The sequence below is a fragment of the Pelodiscus sinensis genome, chromosome 4, assembly GCF_052426305.1.
Source record: "Pelodiscus sinensis isolate ZL-2025 chromosome 4, ASM5242630v1, whole genome shotgun sequence".
NCBI classification, from domain to species: domain Eukaryota; kingdom Metazoa; phylum Chordata; order Testudines; family Trionychidae; genus Pelodiscus; species Pelodiscus sinensis.
The window spans coordinates 106,723,550-106,744,405 of NC_143055.1; the positions used below are offsets into that span (position 1 = coordinate 106,723,550).

The 20,856-nt window shown below is 41.2% G+C and overlaps 1 protein-coding gene across 4 annotated transcripts in view; it reads right to left on the bottom strand.

The window, feature by feature from the left end:
- EGF (epidermal growth factor) overlaps window positions 1-20,856 on the bottom strand; it is a 108,833-nt gene that overhangs the window by 58,082 nt on the left and 29,895 nt on the right. For all 4 annotated transcript variants that reach the window (XM_014571590.4, XM_006119278.5, XM_014571589.4 and 1 more), the window contains exons 7-14: window positions 18,814-18,939; window positions 17,736-17,858; window positions 12,763-12,885; window positions 10,946-11,071; window positions 8,538-8,674; window positions 5,296-5,444; window positions 2,815-2,919; window positions 6-229 (exon numbers count right to left, since the gene is read on the bottom strand). In XM_014571590.4, coding sequence (XP_014427076.3) covers window positions 6-229; window positions 2,815-2,919; window positions 5,296-5,444; window positions 8,538-8,674; window positions 10,946-11,071; window positions 12,763-12,885; window positions 17,736-17,858; window positions 18,814-18,939 — 1,113 coding nt within the window. The remainder of the gene's footprint in view (window positions 1-5; window positions 230-2,814; window positions 2,920-5,295; window positions 5,445-8,537; window positions 8,675-10,945; window positions 11,072-12,762; window positions 12,886-17,735; window positions 17,859-18,813; window positions 18,940-20,856) is intronic.

The following is a 20,856-nucleotide window of genomic DNA, read 5'->3' on the forward strand; positions in this document are numbered from 1 at the left end:
CTCACCTACATCGTTCTGTGCAAGTATTTGGCGGTTAGAGCCATCCAGATTTGCAGTTTCAATAACAGACTGTTTAGCATCACACCAATACAACTTGTCAGCTAAGCAGTCAACTGTTATTCCACTGGGCCACACCAGGTCCATGCTTGCTATAACCCGACGATCATTGCCTTGTAGGGAAGCACTTTCGATCCGTGGATTGACCCCCAAGTCAGTCCAGAAGAGTCTCCTTCAGTGAACAAAGCACACAAAGGAGTCAGTAAGAAAATATCATGCATTTATTTGTTTTGGAAAATTCTTCCATGGCAGTCTGACTGTAGCAAGTCAGAGAATGCATAGGCACCTGTCCTGCAAGCAAATATTTTGAATACTGAGCTTTTAAAAATTGTTTTAAGATCCCAGATCATTGCATTAATATATGTGTTGTTGTGAACATAACCTTTGAAAAATCATCTCCTTCATCTGCTTCCTGCCAAGTTTGGAGTTTAGTGTTCCGTGTTTCCCTTGCAACTCTGTAATGATGGAGAGATTGCTGCATTAGGGATTGTGATAGCAGCAACTATTACAAGGCACATCTGGAATCCTGAATGCGCATCTCAGCTAGCAAGCCAGCAAGGAAATTACTTTCTTCTATTTTATTTTATATACTAAAAGAAACCAATAATGAGCCCTGGCCTAAATATTTCAGACAGAAAGATTCTTGATGCTTCAATTTATGGGTGCCCAACCCAAAATGTTCTGAAGAAGCATGATTATCAGAGGTTTGGGGCACAATATTTTCTGGAAATCAGGCCCATTTCAGGTGACTGAAGTTGGGCACTTAAAAATTAAGGCAGATAGAATCACTAAACATTTTTGGGCCTGAGATTTTCCCTAGTGTAATCCCAGTGACTTGAGTGGAGTTACATCAAGGATGAATGTGGCCAAGTTATCTGCTTTTCTTAAATGTATGTATTTAGGCTCCAAATCCTACTCGCCTTGCATAAGTAGTTCCTCTGACGTCAAAGGAGTGTTAATGGAGAGTACTGTCCTGTCCCACGGTGTTATTGATATGTTTGTTTGACTTTGAATTTCATCTTCAATACTGACCTTTACCATCGTATACTCTACCACAATTCTTTGTTGTTTCTTTAGCCTTTAACTCCTTACCAGAGAAATTTTCACAAGGCTGTAATTCTACACTTCACCATATCTGCCCCTCCCTAATGCAATCTTTGCTTCAACTTTGAACAGTGATTCATCATTTACTATTTCAAAATCATCTTGTCAACAGCAATCAAAACTCACCTGTACTTCTGCTTGCTTTTTCAGGCATGAGACCATAAAAAGCTCTGACATTCTGTGACATACTATACATAGGTCAATCTTACTTTCAACTTGAGATTTGGGTTTATTACTAACTTATAATTAATTCTCTAAGCTCAGATATTCTTAAGTATTTTCCCTGGAGACCCTCTGTGTCCCGTACCTTTGTTCCATCACCACTTTCAAATTCTCCCAAACCTTTTATTTCCTGGGTGGAATTAACAAGGTCCACCTACACTTTGCAAAGAGAAGTAATTATACTGTACTATCCTGCAGAGTAAACACACCTGACATCAAAATGTCTCAGAAGACTCCTGCATCACTAATTCAGGTTCTAGAAACCATCCTGATATGCACATGATGAAATCCTGGCCCAGATGAAGTCCATGGTGGGAGTTTTGCCATTAACTTCAATGAGGCCAGAACTTCACCAATAATCCTAAAATATCTCTTGGTGTTTCTAAGGTCTTTCAACATACTATATATATGCCACCAGCCTACACTGATGAGATATAAGTGCAGATACATGTTTATATTTGTGCACCTTCACACATCGAGTAGATTATTATGGATCTGATTTCAAGGACTGCAACACTACTTAAAAGTGAGTATGATAATTTCAATAGAATTCCTTCCCTGGTCAAAAGAGAAATGACTTTCACAGCTCAGCATAGACTGGCCTGCAAAATATATGATCCTTTTTAACTAATAGCATACAGCAGAGAGGGTAACTTAAACAATATATATAGATTTTCTTCGTTTTACTCTGTACAATTTATCCCCAGTGCCAGGTGCAAATTGTACAAAACATACAGTAATCATATAACAGGACTATGTAGCACTTTAAAGACTAACAAGATGGTTTATTATCTAATAAACCATCTTGTTAGTCTTTAAAGTGCTACATAGTCCTGTTTTTTGATTCAGCTACGCCAGACTAACATGGCTACATTTCTATCAGTAATCACATAATTCCTGCAATTACCTCTCATCTAACAATAGCCCAGCAGCAAAAAAAAGAAGCTGTAAGTATTTTTAAACCCTGTTTCTAGATTCCCACTGCTACTGCTGCCCACCCACACAAAACTAGGGAGACAGCATGTGTGGTTAGAGTGTGTTCCAAAGGCAAATGTGTGTCTTTACTAAAAAAGTTAAATGGAGGCAGATTCTTGGGGGGAAAAAATCCTGTTCCAAGATCAGTTGGGTACTGATTGACCATGAAGAACTGATAAAACTGAGTAGAGCCAAGTAACGGCAGGTATTTGGCAAAATTCTCCCACTCAACTCCATCATCTTCACTCCCCATGCCCCCAATTACAGTTTCACTGGGCAGTCCACTTCCAACAGTGGGAAGTGGACAAGTATCCTAGAATGAGATCAGGAAACTCGGTTTATAAGGGCAAAGACAGGACCCGAACTCTGACTTTGTAATTAGAAAGGGGAACAAAACTTTAATCTTTACCTTCCTCCCCACCTACTCTTCACTCAGTAATATCTGTTATTTCTTACTTGGCTAATGGGTGAACAGCAATCCCTCGAGGCTGGAAGACATCCTCCTTGATGATCATTTCTCTGTGTATTCCATTCAACTCACTCCTCCCAATATATGACTTCCTGAAATATACATGATGCAGTTTGAGCCATTACTGTTGTCATCTTCATTCCCTGTTTTACCAAATATACTCACTCAATAGTCCCACTGCTGCAGCTGCCTACCCCACCCAAAACTAGGGAGATGACATTTGTGGTCACAGTGTGTCCCAAAGGAAACTATGTGACTTTGCTAGAAAAGTCATAGAAAAGCAGCACCTTGAAAGAAAAAAAAAAAAGACCTGTTCAAGGTAAATTGAGTGCTGATTTGAACAGTCATTTGCTTGAGCTGACCATAAAAGGTACTGAATGGCATTTTAAATACAGACACTAGTCCTGCCAGCTCTGATTGGCTTGTTCTTATCATCTTTCATGTCATAGCTGCATGATTTGGCCCAATGAAATGATGGCAGAAAACCCACTGCAGGAAATTGTAAGCACGCTTTTTTTCAGGTAGGTAGAGAACTGCATATCTGTTAATCAAAAGCATTAATAAGAATCAAGAGTAGAATAAGCTCCTGAACAAGGCACAGTGCTCGAGGGAAAAAGTAAAAACACTTTTCTCTACATAGCATTTTTCATTCAGAGGTCTCAAAGCACTTTACAAAGACAGGTACATATCATTCTCCTCACTCCACAGGCAGGGAAACTGAGTCATTCATGTGTGTGTCCAAGCAAACACAGAAAACCTGGGACAAAAACAGATGGTCTGATTCCCAGTCCGTTATTTTATTCAGAAAAGACAGGTGACATCTTACTCTCATAAATGATATCCAGGAGAACAAATGTCAGAATAGCAATAACATCTGACTGAAAGCAAACCTACATCCTTCCATTCCTAGCTGAATCAACAAGGGTAGGGCAAGCAGTGGCAGGCTGGAAGGGGGAATGTGGGTAAGGGAGAAAATAAAAAACAGTGGCTCAAAATGGGTGGTGGGTACAGTTTCAAAGCTCCATCCATGAACTATACCTTCTGAAAGAAGGGTGTCAGAACTTTGCTAATTTGTATACAAAAGGTTGATCCACATATTTGCCAGACAGTTTGCAAACAAAAATAGCCTTGATATATACATCACAGAGGGAGAAAGGTGCAATTTGGGGTACAGCACATACAGTAAGTAGTAAGATGTCCTGAATATTCAGAATCACTTTTGATTAACTACTAAAATGTTGGTCTTGGTATGTAGCCACTCTTCATCTGTCCTAGAATATAACCACTATCTGTTGCTCTAATCCAGTGGTCTCAAAGTATGAGATCACTTTTTGAATTTAAGTGCAATCCAGGATCTACCTCAGACTCGAATACCCTTGCCCTGCCTCCCTCCTTCCCCTTCTCTGAGGCCCCTTCTCACTCCATCCTCCTCCTCCTTCCTCACTCACTTTTATCAGGCAGAGGTTAGGGGTGCAGGAGGATTCAGGACTAGGGCTGGGGTTTGGAATGCTGGCTCCAGCTGAGCACTGCTTACCACAGGTGGCTTCTGGGTGCTGGTGCAGGGGGCTAAGGCAGGCTCACCCCTACCCTGGCCCTGCACCACTCTCAAAAGCAGCCAGCAAACTCTCTCCATCCCTGCCCCCCTCAGCTCTGTGGCAATGGGGTACAGGGTGGAGGGACAGGCCCCCTGACATCAGTATCCCTCCTTCCTCATCTTTCCATGCCCTGCACAGCAAACAGGAGGCTCCGAGGGGTGAGGGGCACCTCCAAGACAGAGGGCAGGAGCAGCACAGCAGTGCTGAGAGGGGCAGATGAAGTGCCTTCACTTGATAGCCTCCTGGCCAAACCTGTCAGGATCACCTATCAAAGGTTCCAAGATCTACCAGTAGATCCTGACCTCCTGGTTGGTGACCACTGCTAATCCAACACGGCCTTTTTACCAAAGCTGTGCTTTCTTTTTCTCCATGCGTAGTGTAATCTATTACGTTGTCCACTAGTGAGCAAGGCACAAGGAGGACATAATCCTTTCTATGACAGTGAATTGACCTCCTTAAACTCAAGGAGATCTGTACTTTAGAAGACAAGGGTCCGGTGCTATATCCCAGATGTGTCACGTATTTATGTTCATGATGCTCATATGCAGCACGCTTTCTACATTCACTGCAATTGAGCCTGAACATCTGGTCTGCACAAAGACAGATCACTGAAATTGGATGGGAATTGTGACTGTACAAGAAATACAATATCAGAATCACAGAGAATTGTTCTTTTTTGACACACTTTCATACACTTGATTTTGATTTTCAGATGCTAAACTTCCATTTGGCAATGATTTGCAGTCACTATATAAAATACTAATAGTTTTCAAGTAACATGGCCACTTATCCCCCTATTACACTTCAGTTATTCCGTATATTTTATGACAATACTTTATGTGCTCTTGCATCAGGGCAGAGAGAAGAGCATACCCTCTGTCTGTCCAATACAATTTACGGTTAATCCAGTCCACAGCAAGACCTTCAGGTATATCTATAGCTTCATAAATAATTTTTTCACGATTTGAGCCATCCAGATTAGCTCGTTCTATCCACTTCAAGACTGTGTGTGCAAAATAAATCTGTTAAGAGGAAACAAAAGAGTTATTTCCCACATTTTCATGGAGAATATCTGTCCAACTTCCCTGATCTTACTGTTCCACTCAAACTGTGAATTTTCTTTTTAGAAACATCCCTATTCACGTATTTACCAAATGGTAACCTGTGATTATTGATCAGACAAAGAGGCACTTAACCTTCAACCAGAATGACTTCTGCAGGCTGAGCGTGCTTAACTGTAAATCCTCGTTGCCCTACATACCATCTCCTGAATAACCTAAGGTTCTCTTTCAGACAGCAGCCTCCTGAAGTGAAGCATGGTACATAAAACAAGACAAGAATGAGGCAGCAAATATGTATTAATATTTAGCTGGCAGATCATATGACTAAATAAAAACATGTGTGTATGGGGGGGAGGATATAATGTGCTCCTGTTCCACATGGTTTCGAATTTTCTCGGTTTTTTCTCAAATAACAGGCTCCAGTTCTGCAGGATGTTCTAGGATCTAGCTCTAACAGTGTGTCAGGCAGGCACAAAGGTCTGCCCTTTGCAGAGAAACTTGCAAGATTTCAGCCAAAATTTGAGATTTTTCACTGTCTAGAGTTATGATCACCACTGCTAACAAGAGGTGGAAAGGCCATTTTATACTTCATATCAGCAGAGATCTGTATCCTGAACTGCAAAACTAATATGAAATAACATTAAACCTCACTGCAAATGCTAACAGCATCATAAATGTCTTTGCACTGATTGTAGATTTTTTTATTGAGCCTTTAACTCAACTCCAGCAAACTCTCATTCCCTTCAAAGGGGATTTTGCATGAAATGAGTGAAGGATCTGCCCCACAGTGGCCCATGACCCCAATTCTACAAAGACTTATGCATGGGCTTAACTTTAAACACATGAGGCGTCCTGTTGCTTTCAAAGTGATGATTTGTGTTTACATAATTCTGCAGGATTGGAGCCTATATATGGAAGAAGAATGGGTTGGTATTTTTAAAACCTCCCATTTAGCAACTCCAGCATGCAGCCCTCCAGTGAAACCCCCAGTCCAGCTACCAGCATGCAACCCTCCCAAGGGAGCCCCCTACCACCAGTGTCAGCTAACTGCAGGTACGTGCCCTGCCCCCCTCACTTGCTCGTCTTTCCTCTGTGCGGAGCTACTCTTCACTGGGTCAGTGCTGTAGCTATTGGCCATGGCTGGTGCAGCCCCAAGGTACCCAGCTCCCTCTTCTGTGCAGCCTCCACGCTCCCTAGGCAACCCCAGAAGATAACGATGGGGCGTGTGCACTCCGAGCCAAGCACCCACAGGAACCCGAGTGCTAGGGGGTTTGCTGTCTTGTCGTTACTTCCCATGTGCTGCGAAAACAACCACGTACGTCTGTACCCTATCTAGCTGTTTCTGATAGCAAGAGCACTGGGGGAGGGGGATGAGCAGCTGCCCTCATTTATCTGAGCCCCCAATTACCCAAATAAAATGTGCATCCCCCATAGTATTCAGATAAACTCAAGCATCCTGCATTATCTTAGAGAACTGTGGAGAGAAGTCTTTTTATAAAGAGGAAACTAGCTATTATACAAGGCTTAACAAAGCAGCATTCAACCATCCCTCTGCCAGACTCATCAGGCTCAGAGCTTTGGGATGAAGCAGTGCTCACTGACTCCCATCCGGCAAGCTGCTCCATTTGGGCTGACTCCTGAGTCCAGAAGGAATACCAGACAGGATCAGGACCACATTCTGAAAGGCTAACAAGCCAGCCACATTTGCAGCAGGTTGGTTTAACACTACTAGGAAATGTGGATATAATGCTTGTTAAAATAGCCCCTACATAAGGTATGGGTTGTGATGCCTAGGTTTTCTATGATCCTTCAATAAAAGCACCTGATATATTTCCAGGAAATTATTCTGAAATTTAAAGTGAGAAATCAATTGATTGCACAAGCTTATGTCCTAATAAATATGTTCGTCTCTAAGGGGACATCTACAAAGCAAAATTATTTCAAAATAACTTAGTCCGTGTCTACACAGCAGGCAGTTATTTTGAAATAATGTTGAAATACTGTCAGTCTGGAGGACTGCTTACTCCAACTCCTGTAACCTTCATTGTACAAGGAGTAAGGGAAGTCGGAGGAAGAGTACTCTGTTTAGAAATAAGTGCTGTATAGACACTCCTAATTTCGAAATAAGCTATTTCAAAATAAGTTACGCAATTGACGTAGCTCAATTTGCATAGTTTATTTTGAATTAAGCCCTACTTTGTAGACACACCCTAAGGGTGCGTCTACGCAGCAGTATCCAGAATAACAGCTGTTATTCCAAAATAACAATGTGAGCATCTACACAGCAATTGCATTATTTTGAAATAAATCTGAAACAACAGATGGCTTATTCCTCCTTCCATGAGGAATAATGCCTATTCCAAAACAGCTATTTCAATAGAGCTGTGGAGTGGATGATCTACTGCTGCTGTTTCAAAATAGCTCCTCCCCAGGCCATTCAAAGTAATTACTCCCTAGTATTTCCTGGAGCTCCAAACTGAGGTAGCACATTCCATTAGGGGAGCCTGCCTCAGACTAATTTTGAGGCTTCCCTGTAGTGTAGACACGCTATTTCAAAATAAGCTATTTCAGAGTATTTCTTCCAGAATAGCTTATTCTGAAATAAGCGTACAGTGTAGACATACCCTAAGGTGCCACAGGACTTCTCGTTGTTTTTTGCAGATACAGGCTAACATGGCTACCCCTCTGAGACTTAGTTCTAGACAACGTTTCTTTCACTGACAAAAATTGGGCCAATAGAAGAGACCCACCGTAGCTCTTCATTCTTGACTGCCAGTCATACTTAAAACTATGTGGGAAATCCAGCCTTTTTGACCTATGGAGCACATCAAACTAAATGATAAAGAACTGAAGGGTTAAATTTAACCCATAGACTGGTGTTTATCAGCTTACTCAGGACAGAACACCACACCGACTGGGTGGCTGGACAGTCAACAGAATGATGGCAGCGCAGCATGTAACCTGGATCAGTGGCGGCAAAAAGGTTAAGGTATAAGGAAACACAATCCATTTGTCCTCACAACACTTCAAAATCCTCTCCTTTTAATGCCTTACCTTACTTTCAACGGGGTCATAGTCCAGCGCTAAGACTATTCCCATCTGCCAGTCGAGTAAACTTGTATAATCTGTTCCATCAAAACTGATGCGTCTGATGTCCTGGCCAGTTGCAAATAGCAAAAATGGCCTGGGGCCTGTTAATGAAATTTTGCATGAATTTAATTCTTCTAGGCCCAAAGTAATCTATAGATAAGGTGCTCTAAAGAGGAAGAGCAATTAGAATACTCATTTCTCCTCTCTCTCTTGCCAGACTCTTTTGTTTCCATCACTTAAATTGGAGTTCCACAGGAAGATTTTATCCGTGAAAAAAGGAAAAAGTTAATTGTCACTGGAAGTAGTTGCTTCTCTTCCATTTATTGCTAAATCTTAAACTAGCACTTATCTCTTCTGCGCAAATGACTGCATAATTATGTTGGACACACATAGAGCAAATTATGAAGTCCTTACTTAGTTATTACTCAGTCCTTTCCTCAGGCAAACTCCCGTGAAGATCAATACAAGTTTTGTCTCAAGAAAGGCTTAAAGTCTGGGCCCAGGCATGCACAAGCTGCACCAGTATATTTTATTTAACAAAGAAACAGGAGGGGATGTGTTAAAATATAGAATATTGACTGAAAGCCACTCACACTTTTCCGCCGGCCCATATTGTTGGAATTGCTAAGGGCACACGCACACTGCAATCAATGGGAGGTAGGCAGGCATATTCACGCCAACTTTTACCTAGCTAGCACAAATAAAAATAGCCATGGAGATATGGCAGCATGGATTTCAGAGCAGGCTATACACATCTAGTAGGTAGATATTTGCTTTGCTAGTCCATACTAGGGTCTGTGCTAAAAGCTGCAATTCACTAGAACAGCACCATTGGGACCTGACCAGTGCAGAACCAGAGAATTTTCTGGATCACGTGAAGTCAATATTGTCTAGCAACATTACCAACTCTTACACTGCTTACTGGGCTGTTAGAGAACATTTAGGGGTAAGTTAAAGCTAAATAACAGCACAGAACACTGAGAGGCAGGACTGGTGACTGTAAACAAACTTTATGGGACCGCGGGAAACTTGGCCACTCCCGTGATAAGGCTAACTAACATCATGCCGGACTACGGATGTTGCCTGGCCAGAGAGTGCTGGACTAGAGAAGTTCAACCTGTGCTGCATCTTCATGGCCATTTTTCACCATACTAACTAAATTAAAGCTAGCATGGCTACTCCTTCCTGAGCTGCAATCATACCTACAAATGCAGCAAAGACATACCCTAAATCAGCATCTCCCAACATAAATGCATTATTGCTGCTGTTGTCATTTGCATGACAGTATTGCCCAGAAGCAACAAGTGAAATTAGGGCACCATCGTGCTAGACAGCATACAGCCATATTGTAAGAGACACTTTCTGCCCCCAAAGAATTTATATTCCGAGTAGAAATAGTGAATGACAAAGGGCAAAAGTGAAACTGAGGCACAGGGATTCGGATTCTGATCCTGCAAGCAAGTCCATGCTTACCATTACACATGAGAATAGATGTAAATATGTGTAAGTGTTTTCAGGATCAGAGCTGTGTCATCTGCTCAAGGACTACCAGAGTCTGTGGCAGAGGCAGAAATTGAACCTACATCTCTTCTTTGCCAGTCCAGCCACAAGAAAATCATTTTTCTTATAAACTGTCTATCATAACACCACCATCCAATCCAGTCCACTCAACAGGGTGGGACCATAAGGAGCTTTGCACTGTAATATTTAAGACTGCAAGTTGGTATCGACATGCAGTGAGTAAAACTGCCCAGTGCAGATGTGCCTATTGTCATATGCCTGGTGTTTGACAATGCAATTGATTCATCAAGTCAGCTTCTCAGGGCATGTGTGTAACATCTAACATGGACTGAAATCTAAAAGTAAAGACTCACTCCAAAAACTCTCTGCTCACAACCACTGTCCTTACTTACACTGGAGGGATGGGTCTCGCACTGTGACATACACGTCAACAAACTTGGATGTTTTTGGATCAGTGGTGAAAATAATTCTGGAATAGAGGGTCCTCATGCTCTGCCCACTCCCCACATATAGAAACCTAGCCCCCAGTCCTGCACTGTATAGCACATCAGCTCCCCGTTTACTTGCCGGGAACAACACATGCTACGCAATACAGGAATGGAGCCCCTCATGAAGTACTGAAGTTAACTAAAAGAAACAAAGTGTCACAAGGGAAACTGATCTGTGCAGTTGTGTGTGCCACAATATAGTTCACCATGTTTTATTTTCCCAAGCTAACAATATTCCTCAAATTCATTCCAATTAATTAAAAAAAAATTAAAAGTGATCCAAAATACATAATCCCCTTTAAAAGTTATTACAAACTTTCTTGTTATGTAGCCAGGAATATCCAGGAACACTTCCATACTGACCTATAGCAGTGCAGCGTCTTTTATCCCCTTGTAGCTTATATCCAGGAAAACAACCACACTCCCAGGAAGATGGGCTTAAAGAGGTACAAATCTGGCTGCATCCACCATTATCCAGAGATGTACAACCTTAGAGAGAACATTTAAAAAAAAATTAAACTCAGTTATAATAAAATGCACTATAAAACCTCAAGTAATCAGCAAGAGAACAACCCACCATACAATTATCATTTCAACTGGGAACTAGATTTCATTGGTGACAGACTTCAAGAGTCAGTGTTATTATTAAAAGCCAAAGTTTCCTCATGAAGTATTATCAGTAAGGTTAAGATTATCAGATCCTAATGTTACATTTTTTTCTTGAAGCTTTACAACAGGGGCAGCAGGACATGTAAACAGGGTTTGTATGTGTTGATTTAAGTCAGCTCATTATACAACAGAACTCTAGTTAAATCTACAGAAGGCAACAACTTCCATCAGACACTGAGGGTATGACTACACTAAGCAGCTTTTAGCAACAAGGCTGTATTGACACTTGTCATTTATGGGTTTGAGTTTTTTAAGCACTGTGAATGACAAAAGCTTTGTCAATCAAGTGGGAGTGTAGACGTACCCTGTACTTTGTTCCATGGCATAGCAAATTAACACCATTCTTTCACCAAACGTGAAATGCATTAGGGTGATTATGCAATGAAACCCACTGATCTTGTAACTTGATGGATCTTTCTAAGTCCATGCCACCTTGTTGAGAGAATGCCTTATATCTTCATCCTGAGATGAAAAATCATAGAATCATAGAATCCTAGGGCTGGAAGAGACCTCAGGAGGTCATCAAGTCCAGTCCCCTGCCCAAAGCAAGACCAATCCCAACAAGAATGCAAATGATTTACTAGATTTTTTTTAAAATCACTACTCAGCCTTACCACACCAAAAGAAACCATTCCATCCATATAAATGTGGTCTTATTGGATATGTCCACACTGTAACTGGGTACATGGCTACCAATTCGAGTAGACAGACATGCTCCTTGTGAGCTACTGCAATAAAAATACCATGGTGGGTGAGACAGCACGTGCTAGCCACTTGAGGACAGACCCAGGGGTTGAGTGGTCTTCTACTTGAACATCTAGACCAAGTCACTGCCTGTGCCACAATGTCTAAAGGTACACACACACCCAGCCATTATGTAGAGATACCCATCAACTACATAAACTGACTCAACTGAGTGTACACAGCAAAAACAAAGTCACACTGACAAAAACGGTCCCCACCTCCAACTGATCCTTCCTAGGTCTTGGCTTCTGTATAACACTCCAGAATATACAGGAGCTGTAAAGGAGCCATCAAAGAAGTGTCCTCCCTAAACCTTCCCCCTGTTGTAGCCCTTGGTGTAGGAGATACTTCTGGAATAGAAGTGGGTGTTAGGGGAAGGCAAGTAACAAAAACTCTTTATACTATGGCTCAAAGCAGCCTTCCCCTTTCCCCTTTAAGCTGTACCCTCAGTGCTGTGTCACCTGAGAGAGTCTGTCAAGAGAAAATCACTGGTCTGTGTTAGGGAGACAGACATTTGTTCCAGATTAGCATTTACAGAAGGGGCCAGCAGACTACAGTCTGAAGGGATTCAAATGCTGCTGACCAGAAATGACTATTGGTTCAGATGAGTTTTATTCATCCTATCAAAAAGCATGAGACTCTGCTGTCTTGCACAGACATTGACAGCTGTGCAAAGCTAGCATGAAACACCATTACCCAGCTCTGAGGCTCGGCACTAATAATAAATGTAGACTTCAGCACCCATTAAAGCAAGAAGATGTACTTACCTGAGCATGTTTTCCCATCTACTTGGAGCACCGATCCCCCAGGACAGAAGCAAATGGGCCCTTTAGATGTTTCAAGACAACCGTGGCTGCATTCAGTGTGATTATTTGCACAGGAAATGAGCTCTATTGTAATTTGAAAGGGAAAAGGTTTAAGAAAAACCCATACTAACTTCACAAAGGTTAATCAGCATTTTTAAAAAGTCACAAAGGTTCATTTGCAGACACATATTTCTAATATTTCTATTTGCTTTTCAAAATTTCTAAATATCATGACGAAGAAAGTTGAAATAGTTGCTGTGCTCTGTTAATATGTACCTTGTAATTTCAACTTTCCACAATTTTACTCAGATGTCAACAAAGTAGCAACAATTAAAGACACACTCACATGTTGCACGTGAAACTGACCAAATAACTGAACTGGGGTAGAGAGTCTGAAAGTATGGGGGAGGCTAATCTGAAGAGAAGGATGGTCTTGTGAGTAAGACACTGAACTGTAAACTAGGAGATGTGGGTGCATCTCCCAACTCTGCCCTGTATTCCCAGTGTGACTGGAAGTAGTTAGTCTACTCTGTGCCTCAGTTCTCCGTCTGTAAAGTGCTTCATACTCTGGGAACAACACCATTCCTTTCTCCCACTCTTTACTTAGTCTCGTTAGGCCATAACTCAGAAAGATACTTAAGCATTGAAGTCAATCACTCATTTCTTCATTTCTTAAAACTGAAATCACCCACTCAGAGAAGTGAAAAAACAGATCAACAGAGCCAGAAGAGTACCCAGACATAAACTTCTTCAAGACAGGCGAAGAAGAGAAAACAACAGAATTCCACTTGTCATCACCTAGAGCCTCCAACACAGTATCAACAATCTACAACCTATCCTGGAAAATGACTCCTCACTATCATAGGCCTTGGGGAAAGGCCAGTCTTCATCTACAGACAACCCCCTAACCTCAAACAAACAAATCCTTACTGCAGCACACAGAGCTGAGTCAAACCAACCACATCCCGGTACCTTCCCGAAATGTGGCTGCTCTAGGCCTTTGACCATGGTGCAGTGTGAGCAGACTTGCCTCTGTCCACCCTGCACATTAAAGGAGATTTTAATCGCCCAACCACACATCCTGCTAAGCTGTCATTTTGGTCTGTGCACACTCACAGCTATTAGAGACAGCAACACAGAGGGGCTGTGTCTCGATTGGCCAGTTTTTCCGGAAAAATCAGCTGCTTTTCCGGAAAAACTTGCCAGCTGTCTACACTGGCTACTTGAATTTACGCAAAAGCACTGACTTCCTACTGTAAGAAATCAGTGCTTTTTGCGGAAATACAGACTTTTTCCATTCGGGCAAAAGTTGCGAAAACGGCGATCGGGGCTTTTTTGCACAAAAGCGAATCTAGATTGGCCACGGACGCTTTTCCGCAAAAAGTGCTTTTGCGGAAAAGCTTCCTTGACAATCTAGACACTCTTTTCTGAAAATGTTTTTAACGGAAAACTTTTCCATTAAAAGCATTTCCGGAAAATCATGCCAGTCTAGACGTAGCCAGGAGGTACCATTGAAAGAAATGGTCATCCTTGCATTTTCACTTTTGTATCTTGCTTACTTAAGGTGCTCTTTAAATACTGCTTCTCCTGCTGTGGAGACAAAGTATGTATTTAATCATTACATATTGGAAATGCAGTGTTCTGCATCTAGAATGTATTCTCTCTCTGAGTACACTGAAGTCTTAACTGTTGATCTTCCAGACACAAAAGGAAGGTGCGATACCATGTCGCTATTCCTCTTGGCAAGGGATTGTAAATTGTCATCAGTCTCATTACCTGAAATATTGCTTATTGGTATTCTTTCCCTTTCAGGTAATTAGGCAGGAGAATAGCCATAGTTACCCTCTATCCAGCCAACATATTTGTTTCTTTACACTGCCTTAGTGACATATGGAAACATCTGCTGAAACAAATGCAGGTTTCCCACAGATGTATCCATGTATGCTGGCCTGGATGGTACAGAGCTGCTGTAAATATTACTTATCCAAGGCAACTGTGCTCTGCTATGCATTTTTCTGACCTCTTACGCACCTTGAAAGAGATCTAGAAACTCACCTCGGAACACCTGGCTTAGAGACTTATATAAGAAGTAGGAAGTCCTTAAAGCTTCAGGCTACTATGTGGGCTACCACCATCCCATCTTTATTCTTAAATGAGAAAAGGTGCTGGTGTTGTGATTAGGTGCATAGGGTGGGAATCACTTTGTAGTATAGAAGTTATAGCAGTAATCTAGGGGTTAATTAGTCCCTTGTCTGTCTCAGGTGATTATCTTCTTCCCGTATATCACAATTCAGCACTTACATTCTAAACTGATAGGTGACTTGAAAAATAACTAAAATGATCTATGGATCAAAAGAGTGATGAGCTGTGTTGAAAATGTTCATGGTTTCGAGTAGCTGCATGTAAGATAATGCCACAAACAGGGCACAAATCATCTAAAGATAGGGATCAATTGCAATAGTGGCTCCTCCCTGAGCTCAGAAGAGCACTGAACTGCTCCCGCTCTGTCTGGCCCAGGTATCACTTCATCCAAATGGTGATGCAGGGAAGTAGAGCAAAAGCTCTGCAACAAGCCAGATGCACCAAGGGAAGCAGGCAGTACCACACTTGAGAATCATAGTGCGGCCTCCCCCAACCTTTCAGGCATCAAAATGGGCTTACACCTTTTTGAGCATGGGACAGCACAGTGCCTCATCCCCTCTGTCTAAATGCCAAACTCAGCCCAGGACAGTTTGGGCATGAGTGCCAGCGTAGTAGCCTACAGCAACATCCCGCGAGGATGAGTTTTCATGAGAGAGAGAACACACCCAAACTTCCAACTTGTGAAAAGTAACAGTGGCTTGTACCATAGTGAAATGAAACCCCTTTAAAATACACTCAGGCAATGGAGATAGCATTGTATTTTCACCGTGAGACAACGCCACTCCACGGACATGATTTTAAACAAATGTTCTTCTTTCCCCCCAATGCGTAAGCATAGCATGTAAAAGAAAAGGCATTTTTCAACCATGGTCTGAAAATAAACACAGCGCAGGGCGCACTGTGGGGACCTAATACACATGCACACTTGTCATAGTCAAGTACAAAAGGAGAGTCAGTTACAGAGCCCAGCTCTGTTGGTAACCACATGGGCTTTTCACAGCCATGTTTCCAAACAGCTGTCCAAGACAAACCTAAGGAACATTGTACCATGTAAATCTGACTGGAGGATTACATTACTTTAGAGCCTTAACAAAGCATTATGCACATGTCACACCCTGGAGTTCAATGGAACCAACAGGTGGAGTGCTCCCTTCTGAGTCCTGGATGGCTCAGTCCTGGGAGAGGCGAAACAAAAAACAGGACTACGTAGCACTTTAAAGACTAACAAGATGGTTTATTAGGTGATGAACTTTTGTGGGCCAGACCCACTTCCTCAGATCAAATTGTTCTTGGGAGAGGAACACTCACCATTTCCTCTGGAGGCATTTCCCCTGCTGGGCTAAGAGCAAGGAAGACAGAGGAGATGAGAATGTACTGGAGAATTCTCTGTTGCTGGCTATTGTGTAAAACTCTGTCTTCTCACAGTGACGCCTCTTATCCCCTGATAGGGATTAAAATACTGTTTACCCAACAATGATGTTAATAAAATTGAGGCTTGATGCTTTATTTCATCTCTGCACTGTGGGTTGTAGGTTTTGTTTTTTGTTTGTTTGTTTTTTCACCTTTGCTTCCTGCCCAAATTGACTAGGCACGCAAAATTACATTCTGGTCCCCACACACAGTAGGGATTTAGGTGTTCATATTCCCAAGTCTTACACGCAGCAGCTAATCTTCCTCACATAAATGATGCAGAGGCACTTAAGATCAGATCTTCAGTGACTCCCTCAGAAATTAGGAACCTAATGGGCCTCAGATACTATGGCGATTACAAGTCTGGTACAAGAACCTACATAGAACAGAACAGAATCATGACTATGACTAAAAATTAAAAGAAATATTTGTGTGGCCAAATGCCATCTTGGCTGGGCAACTTTAAATGAATGAAACCATGACTAAAAATGTAGATCGATCGAGCATGAATAAAACACTGTTGAAATTACTTTGATTGACCCACTACTTGAAAGATATTCTAGGGCCCAAGCAATTAGAAATTGGAGCTCACACAATTTTGTTATCATTATGGAGCAGGAAGAAGAGGACATAGAATTCTTCAGGAAAAGTTCTCCAAATAAGTCAGGTCCACAGTTCCTACCTACCCACACAAGTGAAATCTCTTTGCGCATTTTAGTGAGTTTTATATTATTACTTAATTATCAGTATCTGAAAATGGACACTCTCTCATGTTGTTCTTAAAGGTCTCTTTAAGATCAAGCAAGATTTAAAAAAAAAAATTCCCTGCCTCCTACATCCTTTGCCTCATAAATTTACCATGACAATCTTGCATAAACCCACTGTAAACATTGCAAAAGTATATACACAACCAGGGATGGGAGAACTCCCAAAGTTGAGATTCATAGCTTGGAACTGTTTCAGGTAAACATCTTAGAATGTGGATGCTTAGTTAACTCCTGTAGGCTCCATGAGACTCACATGTGTAATTTATACTCAGTGCTTAGTTTGTAATGCAAGAGGTTCCAGGGCCCAAGCAAATATGAGCCAGAACCCAGGTAATTTTTTTTACATTCATAACTGCACTGCAAGCCCAGAGGAGCCAAAGCTATAAATTGCCAAGTACAGAGGTGCTGGGGCTCAGCTCTGGCAAGTCCTTACACATGTTAAGCACTGCTTATTCTTGCTCAAACAAGACCTCGAAATTTGGCTCACTGAGTCTAAGCTGATCTAACTTACACATTAAAGGACAAGAGGAGACACATGTAGCAACACTGGAAACACAGGTATAAGTGAGGATTCCAAGATCAGTCCTCAAATGTTTATATATTACAGCTACTTACCATGACATGTTTTCCTATCAGGTAGCAAAATAAAACCTCGTGGACACGTACAGTAATAGGAGCCAGGGATATTTACGCATCCCAGAGTACAGCCATGGTTCCAAAACGCACATTCATTGACATCTGACAAGAGAAACAATTGTATGACAGAGTAGGATCATTATAGGTAGGACATGCATTAATAAAGCAAAGTAGCACAAAGTTCAAGCAGAAAGTCTTAGGTAGTTTTGTTAATGAAGACGGGATATTTCATTTTGTAAAATATGCTGGTCTTAATATACAATGAAACACAAGTTTGTAGAATTCAATTAAACAAGCTTTAATAAACTTTAATGCACTGATTTATAATTATGAAGTGCCAAAGGACCAAATTTTTAAAGATATTAGGTGCCTAAACAACTTACGGCAAAATTTTCAAAAGCACCTAAATGCCTTAGGATCCTCAGGTCCACCTTCTAAAGTGATTCCATTTTTTTATGGGAGATATGCACCTAACCTGGTTACACACTTTTGAAAATCCCAGTAGGCACCTAACTGCATCTTAAGGGCCTAAATACTTTTGGAAAATTAACTTCTGAGTGATTAGTATGCTTTTATAAATTTTATTCTAAAACAAGTTATATAAATGAAAGAAAAATGTTCAAAGAAAAATACAGGAATATTTAATTTGGAATAAAACAGGTAAGGTTAATTTTTTCAAAAGTAAGAGTTTTAGGAACTTGAAAATGTGACTAGGTCCCTACATTATTTTGGCATATGAACATTTTACCCTTGTAGTGAGATTCATTTCTTATAAGCATACAAAATTATACATGCTTATCTGAACATCATCTGACTAATCAAAAGTGGGACTGCAACATTTCAAAAGAACAGACTTTCTTGAGGTATTTTGGTATTTTTGCTCCTAGACTCACTCAGACCCCAGACACATGGAAATAAAAGATGACAAGGAAAAGAAAGTTACCTGGAATTTTTAAAACCTCCAAAAGAAACAACATTCAGTATTTGAGAAAAGATACAAGTGTGGGAGAAAGCTTATCCAGCTGGCCCTCCAGCCCATCTTTTGAATCCATATTACCTTCACAGTATTGCCTATTTCGACTTAAAACAAATCCATTGGAACACTTGCACAGATGGGTCTTGGAGTCAGCCTTGCAGATGCTTCTCTTGCAGTTTCCATTATTTAAATGGCAGGATCTGTGTTCTGGAAGAGAAAATGTTTTCTAGGATGGAGATTGATTCATAACACACAACATTTACTTTCATATACAGAACCTGATTTCAGAGTCGCTTCTCATGTGCAAGTCACATTGACTTCAAAGTCAGTTTCATATATGGAGCATACACAATGAGACCCATGATATTAGGTGAGAAAGCACACACACATCTTTGGTTTCTTCCTCCAAATCCTGTATCAAAACCCATTCACTATGTTTTCCACCAAAGATATAGCCTACTCATTACTTAATTGTATTGTGGTAACACTTGGAAACCCAGCTCTGGATCAGGACCCTAATATGCTAGGTACTGTACACACACAGAACAAAAAGATGGTCTCCGTGTCAAAGAATTTACAGGCTTTAGATTGCCTTGCCTCAGTCTGTCCTTTAAAACAGCAGAACTCTTGCTGCACAAACTGGCATTTTTAAATGTATTAACTTTTATTGCTTTTTTCTACAGCCTTCCTCTGTCAGCTACTTTCATGTTCTATGTTTGTCCAATTTAGACCGTAAAATTTTGGGGGGAAAGGGACTGTGAAGGCACATAAGATTATAGTGCTATGTGCATGTTTAGTATTCAATCATAAATAAACTAAAGCTTCTTTCATGAATAGAGAATAAAGCCTATTGAGTATCACCACCTTAGAAACAGTAATAATACTACAAATGCCCTTTAAAGACCTCTGAAATTCTTCCAGACAGTCCAGGAAGATACACTAGTAATGGAACTCACATGCAGTAACTGATGAAGTTCATTATTTGTTTGTGTACTGAGATTTATCTTAATATCTAATAGTCTACGGTGCTTCGGACTTAAGTAAAAAATACACTTAATTGAAATAAACCCATCAACTAACCACCCAGCACAAAAGTCAACTCCCTGCAATATTTATCCTCATGTAACAATCCTCTCCTCCGGAGAGCTCCCAAGCCCCACTAAATCATGCACTGGTGGTCAACAATCAGAGTTTATTTTGGACCAATGGAAGGACTGGGTTTCAGAGCTCACAGAGAAGGTCCTACTACCAGCTCCCTCTCCCTTTACTCAGAGAGTCCAATCAGAGTGCCCGCACCCATCATGGCTGTGGCAGAAAGGCCTGGGAAGAGGGAGGAAGTATCTCCTGTATGTAAGTTCCGAGTCTAGTTAGTTTGTATAAAATACATCTGGCAATCCTAAAAAAATTCCTCCTCTTTCAAATATTGCTTATTCTGGTGGAAGACAATTTTTGTCCTGCCACTTAAAAGCAGAGATGGTCTGGGCTCTAACTCTTGCTTCTCTTCAGCTGTGTCCACAAATTGGGGAAACGACCTTGCCATCATTTGCCACTGGTAAAATCAATCAGTAAGCTACTATCTAAAAATGAAGCTCTTTGTGCTCCACCAGGAGAGTGGGGGCAAGCTGGAAGTAGTGACTGCATAGAATCATTTCAGGCCACCTGTCAACACAGCCACTTCCAGAAGGCATCAGGAGAAGTAGCAGAACTGGTTTGGTTGGAGACCCATGGTTGGACTCAGCTGGGCCAAATGCAAGATGATCCCTCGCCAGAAAAGGGTTGCCTGTCTCTGTGATCCACTTTGCTGTCTCCACTTATCTGTGCATATACAGGAGACTGATCCCTTTACAAAGGGAGTATCATTGTGCCAACTGTGCACATGGTATTGCATCCTGTTTCAGATGCTAATTATCATTGTATTGCTTTCTGTTATTTACATATGACAAATAATTAATCATCTACTTTGTTCTGTTGCCTGGACTTCATGGAACGTTTGTGGTAAATTGGCTTCCTTGTCATATTCACTGTCACTTTGGATAATGAGGATTCATTTATCTTATATACTATGCACTACTTAAGAGGAAACAGTTGCAGATTTTCTCCTAGCAAGTGCTGGGGGATTGTTCT